Source organism: Dendrobates tinctorius, unplaced genomic scaffold, assembly GCF_039654945.1.
Source record: "Dendrobates tinctorius isolate UK_male_01 unplaced genomic scaffold, ASM3965494v1 ptg000081l, whole genome shotgun sequence".
NCBI lineage: Eukaryota > Metazoa > Chordata > Amphibia > Anura > Dendrobatidae > Dendrobates > Dendrobates tinctorius.
In genome coordinates, this window is record NW_027361749.1 from 7,258,455 (window position 1) to 7,280,668 (window position 22,214).

The 22,214-nt window shown below is 43.0% G+C and overlaps 1 protein-coding gene across 1 annotated transcript in view; it reads right to left on the bottom strand.

Annotated features, from left to right (window-relative positions):
* Window positions 1–9,929, bottom strand: part of B4GALT6 (beta-1,4-galactosyltransferase 6) — a 104,532-nt gene extending 94,603 nt beyond the window's left edge. Inside the window, exon 1 of the mRNA XM_073583710.1 lies at window positions 9,556–9,929. Coding sequence (XP_073439811.1) covers window positions 9,556–9,673 — 118 coding nt within the window. The 5' untranslated portion in view covers window positions 9,674–9,929. The remainder of the gene's footprint in view (window positions 1–9,555) is intronic.
* Between the last annotated feature and the right edge of the window lie 12,285 nt (window positions 9,930–22,214).

Below are 22,214 nucleotides of genomic sequence, written 5' to 3' on the forward strand. Positions count from 1 at the left end.
TAAGAGCCGCGCCACTCTTAGTTACCCGATGTTTACGTTGGATACCAGCGTCGCTGATCGCTAGTCTCTCGCTGCCACACGCAGCGATGTGTGCTGGGCAGTGGGAGACCAACGATCAAAAAACGGCCCAGGACAATCCTGTACGATCAGCGATACCCGGCAGGGTGGCCGGTTGCTGATCCCTGTCACACACAGCGGTATCGCTGGAGAGATCGCTGATGAGTCACAAAATCAGCAATCTCGCTGTATGTGACGGGGCCCTTAGCGTGCGATTTGTATGCCCCCCTCCCCCAGGATGGTATAAATATCCAAATAGTCCTTGGCAGACCAAGGATCCCACCACTGAATTACACAGATAAAACGAAAAGTATCCCCGGGTGAGCAGCAGAGAGACCAATAATATAGTCAAACTCGTTGCTGGATGTTTCACAGGTTCTGCTTGACACCATCACAAGTCTTCACATCTGTGACAGATATGTAACACATCTGGTACAAGATCCACTTCTTTTGTACATTTCTACTTATTTGTCTAATATTATAGCCCATTATGGAGAAGGCTATCCCTACCTTTTTAAAATGGGGACTGTGGCAACTAAAGCTCGACTGCCAAACCCACCGATGTCAGCAAGACTGCCCAACTATCTAATGAGTATTGAGATGTCAGGGAAATGAAGGGTCAGATTTTACATTTTTATATGGGCAATCCTTATGGCATCACAGGAGATAAGCCTCCACTAGAGACGTCTGACAGTGGGTTAGTCCCCGCCATGCATGGGAGCCCTGCACCCTTTATATTTAATTTCTCATACAAAAAAAAATAATAATGGAAACCAGAGCATGTGGCTGGGCTGAAAGCCATCTAGGGTGTATGGCCATCCCAATTGGGTCCTCTCTCCAAAGGCCCCATAAGAGCCAGATGGATCACCCCTGACAGTAATGGTGCTAGTATTACTTTGGTAATTAGATGATCATATTCTAGTTCTGGGTAAAAATACTGGTTCCAGGGAAAAAAAAAAAAAAAACAATTCATTTTAGTGCACTAACAATGATAGCTGACATTAACACAAGACAACATTTTAATGTTAGGCTTCCAACAGAATATTTGTATGATCATTGCCTCCTCGGCCACATGGTTCATTGCCAAGATGAGAAAGAAGTTCTCCAATTAGATAAGGGTCAGTATTGCTCACTAATGACTCCGTAAATTAGTTTGGTCGTTAGCCATGGCGAGGTTCTTCAATGCAGAGTAGAAATGAAGGAAGGAAGTGGACAGCTTCTGTAAGAGCAATACCGTGCTTTACCAACGCCATGACATCAGCCAGTAACCTCCCGGTATTGCTCATAAATACATCTCTCATCCATTGTCTCCTAAAGTTCACTGAGCTTAGAAAACTAAAGATGACTAAGTCACCATGGGAGCACACAGATCTCTATCTCGCTGCATCTAGTTTCAGGAGAATGCTTCATTACTATGTGGAATTTCTCAGTGCACAGTGATAAAAATGAATGAAATGCGATTAATAAGGAGGAAGTAATGTGACCGAGATACCTGTGCTCTCATAGTATTACATTGTGATGCCACTCACTGAACCGCAATAATACAAGGCACAAAGGAACGGCATCCCTGTAATATGCCTGCACTACTTAGGCCTTTATAAAGCCAACTTCTGAAACAGCAATGTTTCAGAAAATCCATGTTATTCTTTGATGTGAACCCCAAAGGCTCGATTATTAAGGGTACCATCATTTCTACCATGTGTGAGAGGGGGAAGGGGGAAGGGAGATCGGCTCACCAACTGCAGAAAAAAATGTTACCTCTTTAAAATGAAGAGGTGCATGGACTCAAGACCGACTTCTGAGCAGGAACAGCAAGAGGAAAGAAATTCCAGCATCCAGAAAAGGTAAAAATATCAAAGCATGACTTAATAGCAGCATTAAAAATATCTAAGATCAAAAAACATAAAAAATAAAAAGGTGGGAAGGGGGGGACAACATGTGGGGACACAGCTCTACGTCCTTCAGGCCCACAAGCCTGGAAGTCTAAGGGCTTGTGAGCCTGAAACACCTAGACCTGTGTCCTCCCCCTTCCCCCCTTTTTATTTTATTTTTGATCTTAGATATTTTTAATGTTGCTATTAAAAGTCATGTCTCTCTTTAAGGGTGTCACAGCAGCTCTTAGCGCCCGCTGTAACAAAAAGGCTATTGGTCCCAATGAACTGGAACTATATCTTCAAGGAGCGTCCATGGTCCCATCACTCATCGCTTTATAGTATAGGAAGAAAGGTACCGCACATAAACTATGGCACATTCAAAGTGCCCATATACATGAGAGCAAAGTTGGATGAACCAGCGGTGCTTGAATGGAATAGCGGACAATTATATGATAGCCTGCCAAAAGACAATTTATGGGGGGTAAAAATAAAAAAAATTAAAAAAAAAAAAGATTTGGCATGCTGAACTTTACACGGTCCCATACTTTTGTTCTCCTGCTAGAAGAGCTGCTGTCAGACGTGTCTGACACGAACCTATTCCACTCTCACCATTGAGTATGCTTGCACATTCATCTGAAGAGCTCATGCATGTACATAGTGGGGTCAGGAGGAATAAATGTCGGCCGACTTTATAGAAGGAGTATGGGCGGCTTCACACAAGAAACAGCCCTGGGAGGTATGAAAAAAATAAAAGATATAGCAATGAGCACATTGCCCACAAAGCAATCTTTAATATGCTATGTAATGAATAATAAATGAGTAATAAACTAAGGAATATTCCTTTAATAAGCCATCATTTCCAAAAGAGGTTGGAGGCTGCACTTCCTGCAACTCATACATTTCCCATTGAGAAAGGAAGCAAAAACCATCAGTCACCCACAAGTCTTGCTGAGACAGAGCAAATTACTCACATTTTTAGAGAATCCCACAGACAATTATGTAGCACACAGGAAGCTCACACTCCACATCCTGTACAAGTGCAGTCATTGGATGCACCCAATATCCAAGTCACAAACTAGACATACAACTACATAAAAGTAGAGTAAGCAGAGACCTGTCCTGCACAATACAAGCAGTCACCACTCTCAAAATGAAACAAATACCGTACCCAAACCATGATTATGTGAAGCAGCACATGTATGCCACCTACAGCCATGCACCACCACGCGCAGCCCATCATCCGGATAATGGAAGGCTTGCAGATGGCTGGTGAATGTGTAGGTGGCACACTGAACTAATATTCAAGGATAACTACACTATTACATTCGTTTTTATAAACCTTACTTTGGAAACATTTGCAACACTCCCAGCCCCAGTACGGCTGGTTTCACATTAGAGTTTTTTAGCACAACGCATCGTGCGCGCCCATGCGCATGCACCCCTATGTTTAACATGGCGGGCGCATGGTCTAGCGTTTGCACGTGCTCGTATGTGTTTTCGTGCGCATGCGTTTCTTTGCAGTGTGCGCCTAGGCGCGCCCGACGCAACCTGTTGCATTTTTGGGTCCGTCCAACGGCGTCAAAAAAACACATGGGTACGCTTGCGCACGGAATGCCACAAAATTATGCATTACAGTCTATGGGAACGCAGGACATGCGCACGCCTGCGTTTAAAATCGCATGCTAATGCAAGTCTATGGGGAAAAGACGGATCCGCCAAAAAAAAAAAAATGGCGGATCCGTTTTTTTATGACATCAAAAAACTGAAGTGTGAAACAGGCCTAAGAGGCACATGGCGACAGTACAGGGCCTAAATCGGTTTTTTAAATAGCAGCAGAAAAAAAAAACAACCATATAAACGCCAACGCAGACTTACTATTGCTAGCAATGGGAGGATTGTGGGCGTGGAATATGAACTAAAAATCGAACTGAAAAAAGCTCTTTGTGGAAGTACCGGTACCTCTGCTGCAATACTGTGCTCTAAAAAAGTAATATACAACAAAAAGAGAACAGAGAAGCCACCATTTATAACTCCAGCACATTGGTGGGTTTTCACGTGCCGATCTGAGGCTGCTACATGACCACTGATCGGCTACATGCAAACTCCTTCACACTCATTTATTAGTCTCTTTAGACAGGCCGACCACATTTGAATAAGCACAGAATGATTGTTAATACAATCGTTCTGTGCACAGAATTTTATTGTTCTCGGCAGCACAGGTCAGATTTCACACTAGACTATGTGCCACCGAGAACAAGGATCATTAAACAAGCTTAGAAATCTCACCCGACAAACGAGCATTTGATTTTCTGGTGACCAAAAAAAAAAAAAAGAGCGCTCTTGGTTTCCAATAATTGTCCAGTATAAATGATGATACTGGTAGTACTTTGGTCATTAGAGGACCATATTACATGACCGACCGGACTTCAGAAAATGCTTGGTTTTTTAGGGAGTTTTAAGAGAAATTAGTTTTCTCATTTGGGTTTAGTTTTTCTCCCTTGATAAAGACTCCGGTATGGTGTGCAATGTGCATATAAAAAAAAACAAAAAACTTTTTAGCATCATTATTGAAGAATCGATTTACTCCAGCAGCATAGCCCACTATGTGTGTGTCATCCAACCATTACCATGTAGTAGAAATCACTTATGGAAATGTTCCTCTTAGGCCAGGATCAGACTAGCGAGTGTGATGCGAGAAACTTGCGCATCAATACCCAGCACTGCCGCCGACACTCAGGACCGGAGTGTGTTGCTGCACAGAAATACATGCAGCCGCACACTCCGGTCCCAAGTGCCGGCGGCACTGCCGGGTATTGATGCGCAAGTATCTCGCATCACACTCGCAAGTGTGACCCCGGCCTTAGGGGAGTTTTAGGAGGATTTTTTTCATTACCTCAATTGGTTTTGAAGCATTTTTGAAACAATTTGGAATGGTGTTTTGTTTTGTTTTTCCCTGAAGGTTTTCTTGCAACCTTTCCATTTGCCACTTTCTAGTATGGTGTAGAATTCATCAGGAGACGCATGAAAGAAGTGACATACACTTTTATTTTTTCCTCAGATGACTGAACATACGAATAGAAAATAGGAAGAGCACATCAAGCTTTTTCGAATCTGATCTGTTAAAAAAAAGCCCTCCGAAACAAACTCCATATACATCAGAAGGTAGGTGCACACAGATTTTTTTCGAGGAGTCTTTTCATTAAAAAAAAAAAAATATATATACCATATAGCACTGAGAAAAAAAAACAAAAACAAAAAAAAACGAGAAAAATTCTTAGGGTATATGCCCACAATCCGTCGATCAGTAAACACTGCTGGTTGGACGCTACGTACATCCACAGCATCTAGATGTTACAGCAGAGTGGATGGGATTTCAAGAAATCCCATGCCTACTGTGTGCACCGATACCCGAAGTTGACCCACGAACACAGACATGCGGCGCGTCTTTTAAGACCGCAGCATGTCAATTTATCTTGTGGAGACCCGAGTCTCCGTAAGATAAACGTCACCCATACAGTGTATTGGACGCGGTGATTGTGCACGGTTCATTGAACACATGCGGATTCACCTGCGGTCAAAAGCCGGCAGCGCTTTGGAACAAGCGAACGTGCTGCATCCAAAGCGCTGCCAATTACTGACAGTGTGCACCCACCCTTACCATTTATTTTTGTTTTCCAAATGTTTTATTTGAGTTTCAATAAATGGGGAGGGAAAAATGTAAAGGGAAAGAAGGAAAAAGGACAATAAAGTCCAAATATAAAGACATAAAATGAAACAAGTTAATGCAGAAGCATATTATGCAGTGAATTATTGCAAAGGTAGGTATTTAAGCATATAATATATTAATATATATGTTCCAAAGACCCAAACACAAGGGGCCTTAGGCAGGTGCACTTTGGGTGAAGACTTAAGAGAACTCCAGCCATCTAGACCATTTCCTAGAATATTTAGCAAATTGATCATGCATATTCGCAAATTTCAATTCAAAAGCATGATGAAGGTCAAGTTTGTCTATAATTTCATTAATTTGTGGGGGTTTCGGGTTTTTCCAAAGAAAGGCAATACTATGTTTGGAGACTAGTAAAATGTGCATAATCAATAGCCTGTTAGAAGTATCTTCCCATTTATTTTTGAGAAACAAAATTGCTGTTCATAGGTTCAGGCTTTTGATCACGTTTAATTAACTTCAGGTTTTCAAAAACACAACTTAAAAAAAAAAAAAAGACGACGTCAATTCTCCAGGCTTTTACCACTATGAAGCCGATCCATACGTTTACAATAGAAATAGAAGTCAATAGGCTGGCTACAAAAACACCATAAAGACATGTTTTAAAGAGTTTTTGGAAGTCTTTTTGCCTCATAAAGCTGTAGTGTTTTATTTAATGCTTCAAGGATTTTTAAAAAACGTGAGTAATTTGACCACAGAAAATATAAAAATGATAACAAAATGCTGACGAAAACGGTTGATGACAGACGCCACCTGGAAGGAGCAGTTTACGCTTGAAAAATCATGTTATTTTTGACAGACAAAACACACCAGAAACCTCTGTGTGCACATAGCCTTAGATACCCAAAATAATGCTTGTTCTCTGTGCCAAGTCACCTTTCATAACTCCACTGCATTTTAGAGAAAGCGCAATGCACCCAGGTGACAATGTACACCAAGCTGGTGGCCCTCCTCTACAAAGTTATGTTCAATTGGAAGGTTTGGGAGGCACGTAGACACACCGCTTCTGGAAACAACACTTTTTTGAGGAATTTTCTTTCCCTGAAGTCGTTTTGGAATTTTTTTTTCTGGACACTCTTTTTGTAACCTTTTGCTTGGGCAGTGCCTACTTCAACCACTGTCCAATAAAAAGGTGACATGAACCGCTAGTTTAGAGTAGGTCTCATCAGTATCTGCTTCAAAGACATGGCATGCACTCCCCCCCCCCCCCCCCCCCCACCCGGCATTTTACAAAACGTCTTCAAGAAAAAGAAAATCAAAAAACCCCTCAAATAGCAATGTGAATTTGCCAAAGAAATGAATAGAACGAGCTTTCATGTTTTTGAAGAAGATTTTGGAGCACATCTGCTGCAAAAAAAGAAAAACCTTCAAAAACTCTGAACATATAGTGTAAAGTTTGTATAGTCCGAGAAATCATAAGGGCAAGGTGAAATTTACCAGGAAACGTGTGACCTAAATACAGACTGCACCCTCCTCACAGAGCTTCACAATCCTACAGCGGGCTCACCTGACAGGAATCTACCATGTCTCGGTGTCGGTGACCTCGCAGCGGTTACTAATGGGCACATAGTTACCTCCTGACAGAAAGATATTTGCATTGGCTTCAGTCCTAATGAAATTACTCAACCACCGCACACAGACGTCAAGCGGCACCTAGAACAATAGTCATATATTCGCATATTTATCCTGTTTGTTTTCATAGGACGCATTTCTATATCACTCTCAGAAAAAGTAATATTATGGCTGAATTCACACTAGCGTAAGCAAAACTGACAGTTTTACGGACGGAAAAAAAAAATGAAAATTTTTCATCTGCAGTCCGTATAACATCCGTATCTCCATTTTTCCCATCCATGAGTCAGTTCTGCACATCTGGCTCTCACATGAACAATTTAATATGGGTGAAATACAATATCTTTATAACTGTAATGGGAATGAACATGGTGAGCGTTAGGTCATCTGTTTTTTACGCACCCATTGACATGTGTTTTGTGTGAACGAGACCTAAAGCTGAACCAAATGATCTGCGCTGCCCTGGTCCTGCATTCGGTCCAGTCCTCTATGGCAGCCGGGCCAGGGTAGTCTTCACTTCTGTGACCAGCATCCCGGCATCTCATGCGGTTACTAAGCCATATGCTGTCACGATTGTGGCTTGTGCACATGACGCCTTCTGATTAGGTCTCATGTCACATCGTGATTTTGGGTACCATAGTAAACACAAGAGGTGGAAGGGGATCCAGGAGCAAAAGTGAAGACAGACCAGGCGCAGCTGCCTCAAAGAACCAGGCTGAACGCCCGACCAGGGCAGCACACATTTTTCCCTCAAGTAATAATCATCCAACATTTCCATGAGGTGTAACAAACTACCTCGCCGACTATGGTGCCACCATACCAGCACGCCACCCTCACCCATTACTCACAGTCCTGCTGGAGGCCATTTACTACTATATCCAGCCAGTTAGCACATTAGTTTAATCATTTCAGTAGAATATCAAAAATTTCTATCATATCAATAGAAAAGCAACCTAAACATGCAGGAGACCCATCACAGCATGGGCAAGCGGAAAGTCAGGTGCTGCCCAATTACATGTCCAATCTCATGATTAGGCCTCATTCACACATCAGTATTTTGCATCAGCGCCTGCATGCCAAAGCCAGGGGTGACACTTACTATAAGTGAAAGATTGACTCCTGTCTTGTTTTTGGAGACCTTCATGGTTTTGGCACACAAATACTGGTGTGTGAATGAGGCCTTAGAGATCCTTCTAAAAACACTAAGCAATATGGCATATAATATCACATGGCCACAGACACCCATTCACCACAGAGGCCAAAAGTGTGCCCTCGGGCAGGTGGGCATCCGCCGGTCATGACTGAGCTGCATAGTACACAGAGGGTCACCACAATTTTATTTCCGCCATCAGTCCTTCTGGTGGAAGGGATACCATGGCAGCCGACCACACCGGCCTGTGGTCCTTGTCCCTTATCTGCCTCCTGAATGTATGTGGCTGACAGTCACCGTGAGAGAAGTGTACACCGAACATAAGGCGCTGCCATCCCAGCCCAGAGGCATGGCGAGCGGCACACACGGTGGCCACTTATGATTCCACAAGCAGCTACAACAAATACGACAAGTGAAGCCCCGACAGGACGGGGAAGGTTTTATTTCCCCCCCGAAATCTATATGTGCACCAAATAGCAAGAAAAAAAGTAGCTCAAACTTCTAAATAACTCTTCAAAAAAAACAAACAAGTAGCCTTATGATTATCAGGTGACTCATTATACTGCTACGTATGGACTGCAGCCCGTGGCTCCGGTCACGAGGTGGGCAACTAATCATCTGACCCCACAATCATCTCATCTTGTTACGTGAATTAATGTACCGCAACATGGTGCACAATACTCATGTACTATACTCATGTACTATGGCAATTAGAATAATGACCATAGTGACAACATGGGCCACCCTGTCTGAGCGCCGTCAGTATAGACACGTGCCCCCTCGCCATGTGTAATATATGACCGTAGTCCTAGACGGGCGTTACACCCGAGGGTCCCACAGACAATATATGGGAGCGGAGCGTGCCCCCCAGCACTAATGCCCCCGGCACTGATGCCCCCAAAACTAACCAAAGGGCACAATCATCAATGTGAAATGATAAGGTGCAGCCATAATAAACGTGAGGTCCCCTGTGCCATCAGCTGCCACTATGGTGCCAGGGAATGGGCAGCCCATTATCTACAAACAGGTGTCCATGGATGAAGTGCCAGTCATTAATAGGGGAGCAGCCACCCATCATGTCATTCCCGCGGCTCCAGAAAGGAGTGGCAGGGCCCTCTGCCCGCACAATGCTGTCCCCATGCCCCCTGCCCGCAGCCGGCCGCACTGACACTCACCTATGCCGGGGGCCACATACACGAAGTACAGGCAGGACGAGGACAGCGAGAAGAAGAAGATAAAGGCGAAGATGGATCGGTTAGAGACCCGCAGGAGCCTCCGGAAGAGCGGCCTCATGCTGCCGGAGTGGGAGGGCGGCTCTCAGAGGAGCTCGCTGGCGGACCGGCTACTGATACTGGACGACAAGCCCATCGGGTGACAGCGGGACGAGCAGGACCACACCACCGGGAGGAAGGAGCCGGAGATCACGGCGGTGCTGCACACAAGCTGCACCAACCCCCAGGGGGAGGGGAGAGGAATCAGATAGCAGCAGCAGCGGCGGCGGGGAGGAGGGAGGAGGAGGAGGAAGAGGAGGATGAGGGTTACCGGCTATAGGAGGGGACTGCTCATCAGTGTCCTACATGGTAACGTGCGAGGAACCCCCCTGTGCTGCCGGTGTGCCCCCATACATAATCATCAGGGGGCTCAGATAGAGGGGCTGATTATCAGGATATATCCCCATATGTAATAATCAGGGGGCTCAGATATAGGGGCTGATTATCTGTATATCCCCCATATGTAATAATCAGGGGGCTCAGATAGAGGGGCTGATTATCAGGATATACCCCCATATATAATAATCAGGGGGCTCGGATATAGGGGCTGATTATCTGTATATCCCCCATATATAATAATCAGGGGGCTCAGATATAGGGGCTGATTATCTGTACATCCCCCATATATAATAATCAGGGGGCTCAGATATAGGGGCTGATTATCTGTATATCCCCCATATATAATAATCAGGGGGCTCAGATATAGGGGCTTATTATCTGTATATCCCCCATATATAATAATCAGGGGGCTCAGATATAGGGGCTGATTACCAGGATATACCCCCATATATAATAATCAGGGAGCTCAGATAGAGGGGCTGATTATCTGTACATCCCCCATATGTAATAATCAGGGGGCTCAGCTAGAGGGGCTGATTATCTGTACATCCCCATATGTAATAATCAGGGGGCTTGGATATAGGGGCTGATTATCTGTATATCCCCCATATATAATAATCAGGGGGCTCAGATATAGGGGCTGATTATCTGTATATCCCCCATATATAATAATCAGGGAGCTCAGATAGAGGGGCTGATTATCAGGATATACCCCCATATGTAATAATCAGGGGGCTCAGATATAGGGGCTGATTATCTGTACATCCCCCATATGTAATAATCAGGGGGCTCAGCTAGAGGGGCTGATTATCTGTACATCCCCATATATAATAATCAGGGGGCTCAGATATAGGGGCTGATTATCTGTATATCCCCCATATATAATAATCAGGGGGCTCAGATATAGGGGCTGATTATCTGTATATCCCCCATATATAATAATCAGGGAGCTCAGATAGAGGGGCTGATTATCTGTACATCCCAATATGTAATAATCAGGGGGCTCAGATATAGGGGCTGATTATCTGTATATCCCCCATATATAATAATCAGGGGGCTCAGATAGAGGGGCTGATTATCTGTATATCCCCCATATATAATAATCAGGGAGCTCAGATATAGGGGCTGATTATCTGTACATCCCCCATATGTAATAATCAGGGGGCTCAGCTAGAGGGGCTGATTATCTGTACATCCCCATATGTAATAATCAGGGGGCTTGGATATAGGGGCTGATTATCTGTATATCCCCCATATATAATAATCAGGGGGCTCAGATATAGGGGCTGATTATCAGGATATACCCCCATATATAATAATCAGGGGGCTCAGATAGAGGGGCTGATTATCAGGATATACCCCCATATGTAATAATCAGGGGGCTCAGATACAGGGGCTGATTATCAGGATATACCCCCATATATAATAATCAGGGGGCTCAGATATAGGGGCTGATTATCAGGATATATCCCCATATGTAATAATCAGGGGGCTCAGCTAGAGGGGCTGATTATCTGTACATCCCCCATATATAATAATCAGGGGGCTCATATATAGGGGCTGATTATCTGTATATCCCCCATATATAATAATCAGGGAGCTCAGATAGAGGGGCTGATTTATCTGTACATCCCCCATATGTAATAATCAGGGGGCTCAGCTAGAGGGGCTGATTATCTGTACATCCCCATATGTAATAATCAGGGGGCTTGGATATAGGGGCTGATTATCTGTATATCCCCCATATATAATAATCAGTGGGCTCAGATATAGGGGCTGATTATCTGTACATCCCCCCCAGGGCTGTGGAGTCGGAGTCGGTGCTCATTTTGGTGGAGTCGGAGTTGGAGTCGGTATAAAATGGACCGACTCCGACTCCTAAAATATATAATAAATTGGGTACAGTAATTCAATGCAGGATGTGCTGAATATTTTTTCATAGGAGTTTGGGAAAGTTATGAAATGTCCTATAAATGGCTGTTATATTCCTGATCTAAGGCTACATTCACACACACAACGTTTTTCCTGTGTTTTTTGAGGATACGTTTTTCAGCTGCAAAAGCTGATCATCTTTTTAAAAAACTGCATCACCTGAAAGGTTTTTGAGCTCATAGATAATGTTTTCAATAGCAAAAGCAGATTAGAAATCTGCTCTATCTATCCATTTATCCATATCTGTCTATCCATATCGTATCTGTACCAAAAAGAATGAAAACCGGGTAGTACACCAATATATATTCTGTTCTATCTAAACATCTTGATTATTGGATCATAAAAATGATTAAATGTCTGAGGTTCACATTGTACTACAATAAATTTTTCACTTAAATATAAGCAATATGTGTGGGAGTCGGAGTCGTGGAGTTGGAGTCGGAGTCGGTGTAAGGGAAATTGAGGAGTCGGAGTCGCAGGTTTGGCTTACCGACTCCACAGCCCTGCATCCCCCATATATAATAATCAGGGGGCTCAGATATAGGGGCTGATTATCAGGATATACCCCCATATATAATAATCAGGGGGCTCGGATATAGGGGCTGATTATCTGTATATCCCCCATATATAATAATCAGGGGGCTCAGATAGAGGGGCTGATTATCAGGATATATCCCCATATGTAATAATCAGGGGGCTCAGATATAGGGGCTGATTATCTGTATATCCCCCATATGTAATAATCAGGGGGCTCAGATATAGGGGCTGATTATCAGGATATACCCCCATATATAATAATCAGGGGGCTCGGATATAGGGGCTGATCATCTGTATATCCCCCATATATAATAATCAGGGGGCTCAGATAGAGGGACTGATTATCTGTATATCCCCCATATATAATAATCAGGGGGCTCAGATATAGGGGCTGATTATCAGGATATACCCCCATATATAATAATCAGGGGGCTCAGATAGAGGGGCTGATTATCAGGATATACCCCCATATGTAATAATCAGGGGGCTCAGATATAGGGGCTGATTATCAGGATATACCCCCATATATAATAATCAGGGGGCTCAGATATAGGGGCTGATTATCAGGATATATCCCCATATGTAATAATCAGGGGGCTCAGCTAGAGGGGCTGATTATCTGTACATCACCCATATATAATAATCAGGGGGCTCAGATATAGGGGCTGATTATCTGTATATCCCCCATATATAATAATCAGGGAGCTCAGATAGAGGGGCTGATTATCTGTACATCCCCCATATGTAATAATCAGGGTGCTCAGCTAGAGGGGCTGATTATCTGTACATCCCCATATGTAATAATCAGGGGGCTTGGATATAGGGGCTGATTATCTGTATATCCCCCATATATAATAATCAGGGGGCTCAGATATAGGGGCTGATTATCTGTACATCCCCCATATATAATAATCAGGGGGCTCAGATATAGGGGCTGATTATCAGGATATACCCCCATATATAATAATCAGGGGGCTCGGATATAGGGGCTGATTATCTGTATAACCCCCATATATAATAATCAGGGGGCTCAGATATAGGGGCTGATTATCTGTACATCCCCCATATATAATAATCAGGGGGCTCAGATATAGGGGCTGATTATCTGTACATCCCCCATATATAATAATCAGGGGGCTCAGATATAGGGGCTGATTATCAGGATATACCCCCATATATAATAATCAGGGGGCTCGGATATAGGGGCTGATTATCTGTATATCCCCCATATATAATAATCAGGGAGCTCAGATAGAGGGGCTGATTTATCTGTACATCCCCCATATGTAATAATCAGGGGGCTCAGCTAGAGGGGCTGATTATCTGTACATCCCCATATGTAATAATCAGGGGGCTTGGATATAGGGGCTGATTATCTGTATATCCCCCATATATAATAATCAGTGGGCTCAGATATAGGGGCTGATTATCTGTACATCCCCCCCAGGGCTGTGGAGTCGGAGTCGGAGTCGGTGCTCATTTTGGTGGAGTCGGAGTTGGAGTCGGTATAAAATGGACCGACTCCGACTCCTAAAATATATAATAAATTGGGTACAGTAATTCAATGCAGGATGTGCTGAATATTTTTTCATAGGAGTTTGGGAAAGTTATGAAATGTCCTATAAATGGCTGTTATATTCCTGATCTAAGGCTACATTCACACACACAACGTTTTTCCTGTGTTTTTTGAGGATACGTTTTTCAGCTGCAAAAGCTGATCATCTTTTTAAAAAACTGCATCACCTGAAAGGTTTTTGAGCTCATAGATAATGTTTTCAATAGCAAAAGCAGATTAGAAATCTGCTCTATCTATCCATTTATCCATATCTGTCTATCCATATCGTATCTGTACCAAAAAGAATGAAAACCGGGTAGTACACCAATATATATTCTGTTCTATCTAAACATCTTGATTATTGGATCATAAAAATGATTAAATGTCTGAGGTTCACATTGTACTACAATAAATTTTTCACTTAAATATAAGCAATATGTGTGGGAGTCGGAGTCGTGGAGTTGGAGTCGGAGTCGGTGTAAGGGAAATTGAGGAGTCGGAGTCGCAGGTTTGGCTTACCGACTCCACAGCCCTGCATCCCCCATATATAATAATCAGGGGGCTCAGATATAGGGGCTGATTATCAGGATATACCCCCATATATAATAATCAGGGGGCTCGGATATAGGGGCTGATTATCTGTATATCCCCCATATATAATAATCAGGGGGCTCAGATAGAGGGGCTGATTATCAGGATATATCCCCATATGTAATAATCAGGGGGCTCAGATATAGGGGCTGATTATCTGTATATCCCCCATATATAATAATCAGGGGGCTCAGATATAGGGGCTGATTATCAGGATATACCCCCATATATAATAATCAGGGGGCTCGGATATAGGGGCTGATTATCTGTATATCCCCCATATATAATAATCAGGGGGCTCAGATAGAGGGACTGATTATCTGTATATCCCCCATATATAATAATCAGGGGGCTCAGATATAGGGGCTGATTATCAGGATATACCCCCATATATAATAATCAGGGGGCTCAGATAGAGGGGCTGATTATCAGGATATACCCCCATATGTAATAATCAGGGGGCTCAGATATAGGGGCTGATTATCAGGATATACCCCCATATATAATAATCAGGGGGCTCAGATATAGGGGCTGATTATCAGGATATATCCCCATATGTAATAATCAGGGGGCTCAGCTAGAGGGGCTGATTATCTGTACATCACCCATATATAATAATCAGGGGGCTCAGATATAGGGGCTGATTATCTGTATATCCCCCATATATAATAATCAGGGAGCTCAGATAGAGGGGCTGATTATCTGTACATCCCCCATATGTAATAATCAGGGTGCTCAGCTAGAGGGGCTGATTATCTGTACATCCCCATATGTAATAATCAGGGGGCTTGGATATAGGGGCTGATTATCTGTAAATCCCCCATATATAATAATCAGGGGGCTCAGATATAGGGGCTGATTATCTGTACATCCCCCATATATAATAATCAGGGGGCTCAGATATAGGGGCTGATTATCAGGATATACCCCCATATATAATAATCAGGGGGCTCGGATATAGGGGCTGATTATCTGTATAACCCCCATATATAATAATCAGGGGGCTCAGATATAGGGGCTGATTATCTGTACATCCCCCATATATAATAATCAGGGGGCTCAGATATAGGGGCTGATTATCTGTACATCCCCCATATATAATAATCAGGGGGCTCAGATATAGGGGCTGATTATCAGGATATACCCCCATATATAATAATCAGGGGGCTCGGATATAGGGGCTGATTATCTGTATATCCCCCATATATAATAATCAGGGGGCTCAGATATAGGGGCTGATTATCTGTACATCCCCCATATATAATAATCAGGGGGCTCAGATATAGGGGCTGATTATCTGTATATCCCCCATATATAATAATCAGGGGGCTCAGATATAGGGGCTGATTATCAGGATATACCCCCATATATAATAATCAGGGGGCTCGGATATAGGAGCTGATAATCTGTATATCCCCCATATATAATAATCAGGGGGCTCAGATATAGGGGCTGATTATCTGTATATCCCCCATATATAATAATCAGGGGGCTCAGATATAGGGGCTGATTATCTGTATATCCCCCATATATAATAATCAGGGAGCTCAGATAGAGGGGCTGATTATCTGTACATCCCCCATATATAATAATCAGGGGGCTCAGATATAGGGGCTGATTATCTGTATATCCCCCATATATAATAATCAGGGGGCTCAGATATAGGGGCTGATTATCTGTATATCCCCCATATATAATAATCAGGGGGCTCAGATATAGGGGCTGATTATCTGTATATCCCCCATATATAATAATCAGGGGGCTCAGATATAGGGGCTGATTATCAGGATATACCCCCATATATAATAATCAGGGGGCTCAGATAGAGGGGCTGATTATCAGGATATACCCCCATATGTAATAATCAGGGGGCTCAGATATAGGGGCTGATTATCAGGATATACCCCCATATATAATAATCAGGGGGCTCAGATATAGGGGCTGATTATCAGGATATATCCCCATATGTAATAATCAGGGGGCTCAGCTAGAGGGGCTGATTATCTGTACATCACCCATATATAATAATCAGGGGGCTCAGATATAGGGGCTGATTATCTGTATATCCCCCATATATAATAATCAGGGAGCTCAGATAGAGGGGCTGATTATCTGTACATCCCCCATATGTAATAATCAGGGTGCTCAGCTAGAGGGGCTGATTATCTGTACATCCCCATATGTAATAATCAGGGGGCTTGGATATAGGGGCTGATTATCTGTATATCCCCCATATATAATAATCAGGGGGCTCAGATATAGGGGCTGATTATCTGTACATCCCCCATATATAATAATCAGGGGGCTCAGATATAGGGGCTGATTATCAGGATATACCCCCATATATAATAATCAGGGGGCTCGGATATAGGGGCTGATTATCTGTATAACCCCCATATATAATAATCAGGGGGCTCAGATATAGGGGCTGATTATCTGTACATCCCCCATATATAATAATCAGGGGGCTCAGATATAGGGGCTGATTATCTGTACATCCCCCATATATAATAATCAGGGGGCTCAGATATAGGGGCTGATTATCAGGATATACCCCCATATATAATAATCAGGGGGCTCGGATATAGGGGCTGATTATCTGTATATCCCCCATATATAATAATCAGGGGGCTCAGATATAGGGGCTGATTATCTGTACATCCCCCATATATAATAATCAGGGGGCTCAGATATAGGGGCTGATTATCTGTATATCCCCCATATATAATAATCAGGGGGCTCAGATATAGGGGCTGATTATCAGGATATACCCCCATATATAATAATCAGGGGGCTCGGATATAGGGGCTGATTATCTGTATAACCCCCATATATAATAATCAGGGGGCTCAGATATAGGGGCTGATTATCTGTACATCCCCCATATATAATAATCAGGGGGCTCAGATATAGGGGCTGATTATCTGTACATCCCCCATATATAATAATCAGGGGGCTCAGATATAGGGGCTGATTATCAGGATATACCCCCATATATAATAATCAGGGGGCTCGGATATAGGGGCTGATTATCTGTATATCCCCCATATATAATAATCAGGGGGCTCAGATATAGGGGCTGATTATCTGTACATCCCCCATATATAATAATCAGGGGGCTCAGATATAGGGGCTGATTATCTGTATATCCCCCATATATAATAATCAGGGGGCTCAGATATAGGGGCTGATTATCAGGATATACCCCCATATATAATAATCAGGGGGCTCGGATATAGGGGCTGATTATCTGTATATCCCCCATATATAATAATCAGGGGGCTCAGATATAGGGGCTGATTATCTGTATATCCCCCATATATAATAATCAGGGGGCTCAGATATAGGGGCTGATTATCTGTATATCCCCCATATATAATAATCAGGGAGCTCAGATAGAGGGGCTGATTATCTGTACATCCCCCATATATAATAATCAGGGGGCTCAGATATAGGGGCTGATTATCTGTATATCCCCCATATATAATAATCAGGGGGCTCAGATATAGGGGCTGATTATCTGTATATCCCCCATATATAATAATCAGGGGGCTCATATATAGGGGCTGATTATCTGTACATCCCCATATGTAATAATCAGGGGGCTCAGATATAGGGGCTGATTATCTGTATATCCCCCATATATAATAATCAGGGGGCTCAGATAGAGGGGCTGATTATCTGTATATCCCCCATATATAATAATCAGGGAGCTCAGATATAGGGGCTGATTATCTGTACATCCCCCATATGTAATAATCAGGGGGCTCAGCTAGAGGGGCTGATTATCTGTACATCCCCATATGTAATAATCAGGGGGCTTGGATATAGGGGCTGATTATCTGTATATCCCCCATATATAATAATCAGGGGGCTCAGATATAGGGGCTGATTATCAGGATATACCCCCATATATAATAATCAGGGGGCTCAGATAGAGGGGCTGATTATCAGGATATACCCCCATATGTAATAATCAGGGGGCTCAGATATAGGGGCTGATTATCAGGATATACCCCCATATATAATAATCAGGGGGCTCAGATATAGGGGCTGATTATCAGGATATATCCCCATATGTAATAATCAGGGGGCTCAGCTAGAGGGGCTGATTATCTGTACATCCCCCATATATAATAATCAGGGGGCTCATATATAGGGGCTGATTATCTGTATATCCCCCATATATAATAATCAGGGAGCTCAGATAGAGGGGCTGATTTATCTGTACATCCCCCATATGTAATAATCAGGGGGCTCAGCTAGAGGGGCTGATTATCTGTACATCCCCATATGTAATAATCAGGGGGCTTGGATATAGGGGCTGATTATCTGTATATCCCCCATATATAATAATCAGGGGGCTCAGATATAGGGGCTGATTATCTGTACATCCCCCCCAGGGCTGTGGAGTCGGAGTCGGTGCTCATTTTGGTGGAGTCGGAGTCGGAGTTGGAGTCGGTATAAAATGGACCGACTCCGACTCCTAAAATATATAATAAATTGGGTACAGTAATTCAATGCAGGATGTGCTGAATATTTTTTCATAGGAGTTTGGGAAAGTTATGAAATGTCCTATAAATGGCTGTTATATTCCTGATCTAAGGCTACATTCACACACACAACGTTTTTCCTGTGTTTTTTGAGGATACGTTTTTCAGCTGCAAAAGCTGATCATCTTTTTAAAAAACTGCATCACCTGAAAGGTTTTTGAGCTCATAGATAATGTTTTCAATAGCAAAAGCAGATTAGAAATCTGCTCTATCTATCCATTTATCCATATCTGTCTATCCATATCGTATCTGTACCAAAAAGAATGAAAACCGGGTAGTACACCAATATATATTCTGTTCTATCTAAACATCTTGATTATTGGATCATAAAAATGATTAAATGTCTGAGGTTCACATTGTACTACAATAAATTTTTCACTTAAATATAAGCAATATGTGTGGGAGTCGGTCGTGGAGTTGGAGTCGGAGTCGGTGTAAGGGAAATTGAGGAGTCGGAGTCGCAGGTTTGGCTTACCGACTCCACAGCCCTGCATCCCCCATATATAATAATCAGGGGGCTCAGATATAGGGGCTGATTATCAGGATATACCCCCATATATAATAATCAGGGGGCTCGGATATAGGGGCTGATTATCTGTATATCCCCCATATATAATAATCAGGGGGCTCAGATAGAGGGGCTGATTATCAGGATATATCCCCATATGTAATAATCAGGGGGCTCAGATATAGGGGCTGATTATCTGTATATCCCCCATATATAATAATCAGGGGGCTCAGATATAGGGGCTGATTATCAGGATATACCCCCATATATAATAATCAGGGGGCTCGGATATAGGGGCTGATTATCTGTATATCCCCCATATATAATAATCAGGGGGCTCAGATAGAGGGACTGATTATCTGTATATCCCCCATATATAATAATCAGGGGGCTCAGATATAGGGGCTGATTATCAGGATATACCCCCATATATAATAATCAGGGGGCTCAGATAGAGGGGCTGATTATCAGGATATACCCCCATATGTAATAATCAGGGGGCTCAGATATAGGGGCTGATTATCAGGATATACCCCCATATATAATAATCAGGGGGCTCAGATATAGGGGCTGATTATCAGGATATATCCCCATATGTAATAATCAGGGGGCTCAGCTAGAGGGGCTGATTATCTGTACATCCCCCATATATAATAATCAGGGGGCTCAGATATAGGGGCTGATTATCTGTATATCCCCCATATATAATAATCAGGGAGCTCAGATAGAGGGGCTGATTATCTGTACATCCCCCATATGTAATAATCAGGGTGCTCAGCTAGAGGGGCTGATTATCTGTACATCCCCATATGTAATAATCAGGGGGCTTGGATATAGGGGCTGATTATCTGTATATCCCCCATATATAATAATCAGGGGGCTCAGATATAGGGGCTGATTATCTGTACATCCCCCATATATAATAATCAGGGGGCTCAGATATAGGGGCTGATTATCAGGATATACCCCCATATATAATAATCAGGGGGCTCGGATATAGGGGCTGATTATCTGTATAACCCCCATATATAATAATCAGGGGGCTCAGATATAGGGGCTGATTATCTGTACATCCCCCATATATAATAATCAGGGGGCTCAGATATAGGGGCTGATTATCTGTACATCCCCCATATATAATAATCAGGGGGCTCAGATATAGGGGCTGATTATCAGGATATACCCCCATATATAATAATCAGGGGGCTCGGATATAGGGGCTGATTATCTGTATATCCCCCATATATAATAATCAGGGGGCTCAGATATAGGGGCTGATTATCTGTACATCCCCCATATATAATAATCAGGGGGCTCAGATATAGGGGCTGATTATCTGTATATCCCCCATATATAATAATCAGGGGGCTCAGATATAGGGGCTGATTATCAGGATATACCCCCATATATAATAATCAGGGGGCTCGGATATAGGGGCTGATTATCTGTATATCCCCCATATATAATAATCAGGGGGCTCAGATATAGGGGCTGATTATCTGTACATCCCCCATATATAATAATCAGGGGGCTCAGATATAGGGGCTGATTATCTGTACATCCCCCATATATAATAATCAGGGGGCTCAGATATAGGGGCTGATTATCTGTATATCCCCCATATATAATAATCAGGGGGCTCAGATATAGGGGCTGATTATCAGGATATACCCCCATATATAATAATCAGGGGGCTCGGATATAGGGGCTGATTATCTGTATATCCCCCATATATAATAATCGGGGCTCAGATATAGGGGCTGATTATCTGTACATCCCCCATATATAATAATCAGGGGGCTCAGATATAGGGGCTGATTATCAGGATATACCCCCATATATAATAATCAGGGGGCTCAGATATAGGGGCTGATTATCAGGATATACCCCCATATATAATAATCAGGGGGCTCAGATATAGGGGCTGATTATCAGGATATACCCCCATATATAACAATCAGGGGGCTCAGATAGAGGGGCTGATTATCAGGATATACCCCCATATATAATAATCAGGGGGCTCAGATAGAGGGGCTGATTATCAGGATATACCCCCATATATAATAATCAGGGGGCTCAGATAGAGGGGCTGATTATCTGTATATCCCCCATATATAATAATCAGGGGGCTCAGATAGAGGGGCTGATTATCAGGATATACCCCCATATATAATAATCAGGGGGCTCAGATAGAGGGGCTGATTATCAGGATATACCCCCATATATAATAATCAGGGGGCTCAGATAGAGGGGCTGATTATCTGTATATCCCCCATATATAATAATCAGGGGGCTCAGATATAGGGGCTGATTATCAGGATATACCCCCATATATAATAATCAGGGGGCTCAGATAGAGGGGCTGATTATCAGTATATACCCCCATATATAATAATCAGGGGGCTCAGATATAGGGGCTGATTATCTGTATATCCCCCATATATAATAATCAGGGGGCTCAGATATAGGGGCTGATTATCAGGATATACCCCCATATATAATAATCAGGGGGCTCAGATATAGGGGCTGATTATCAGGATATACCCCC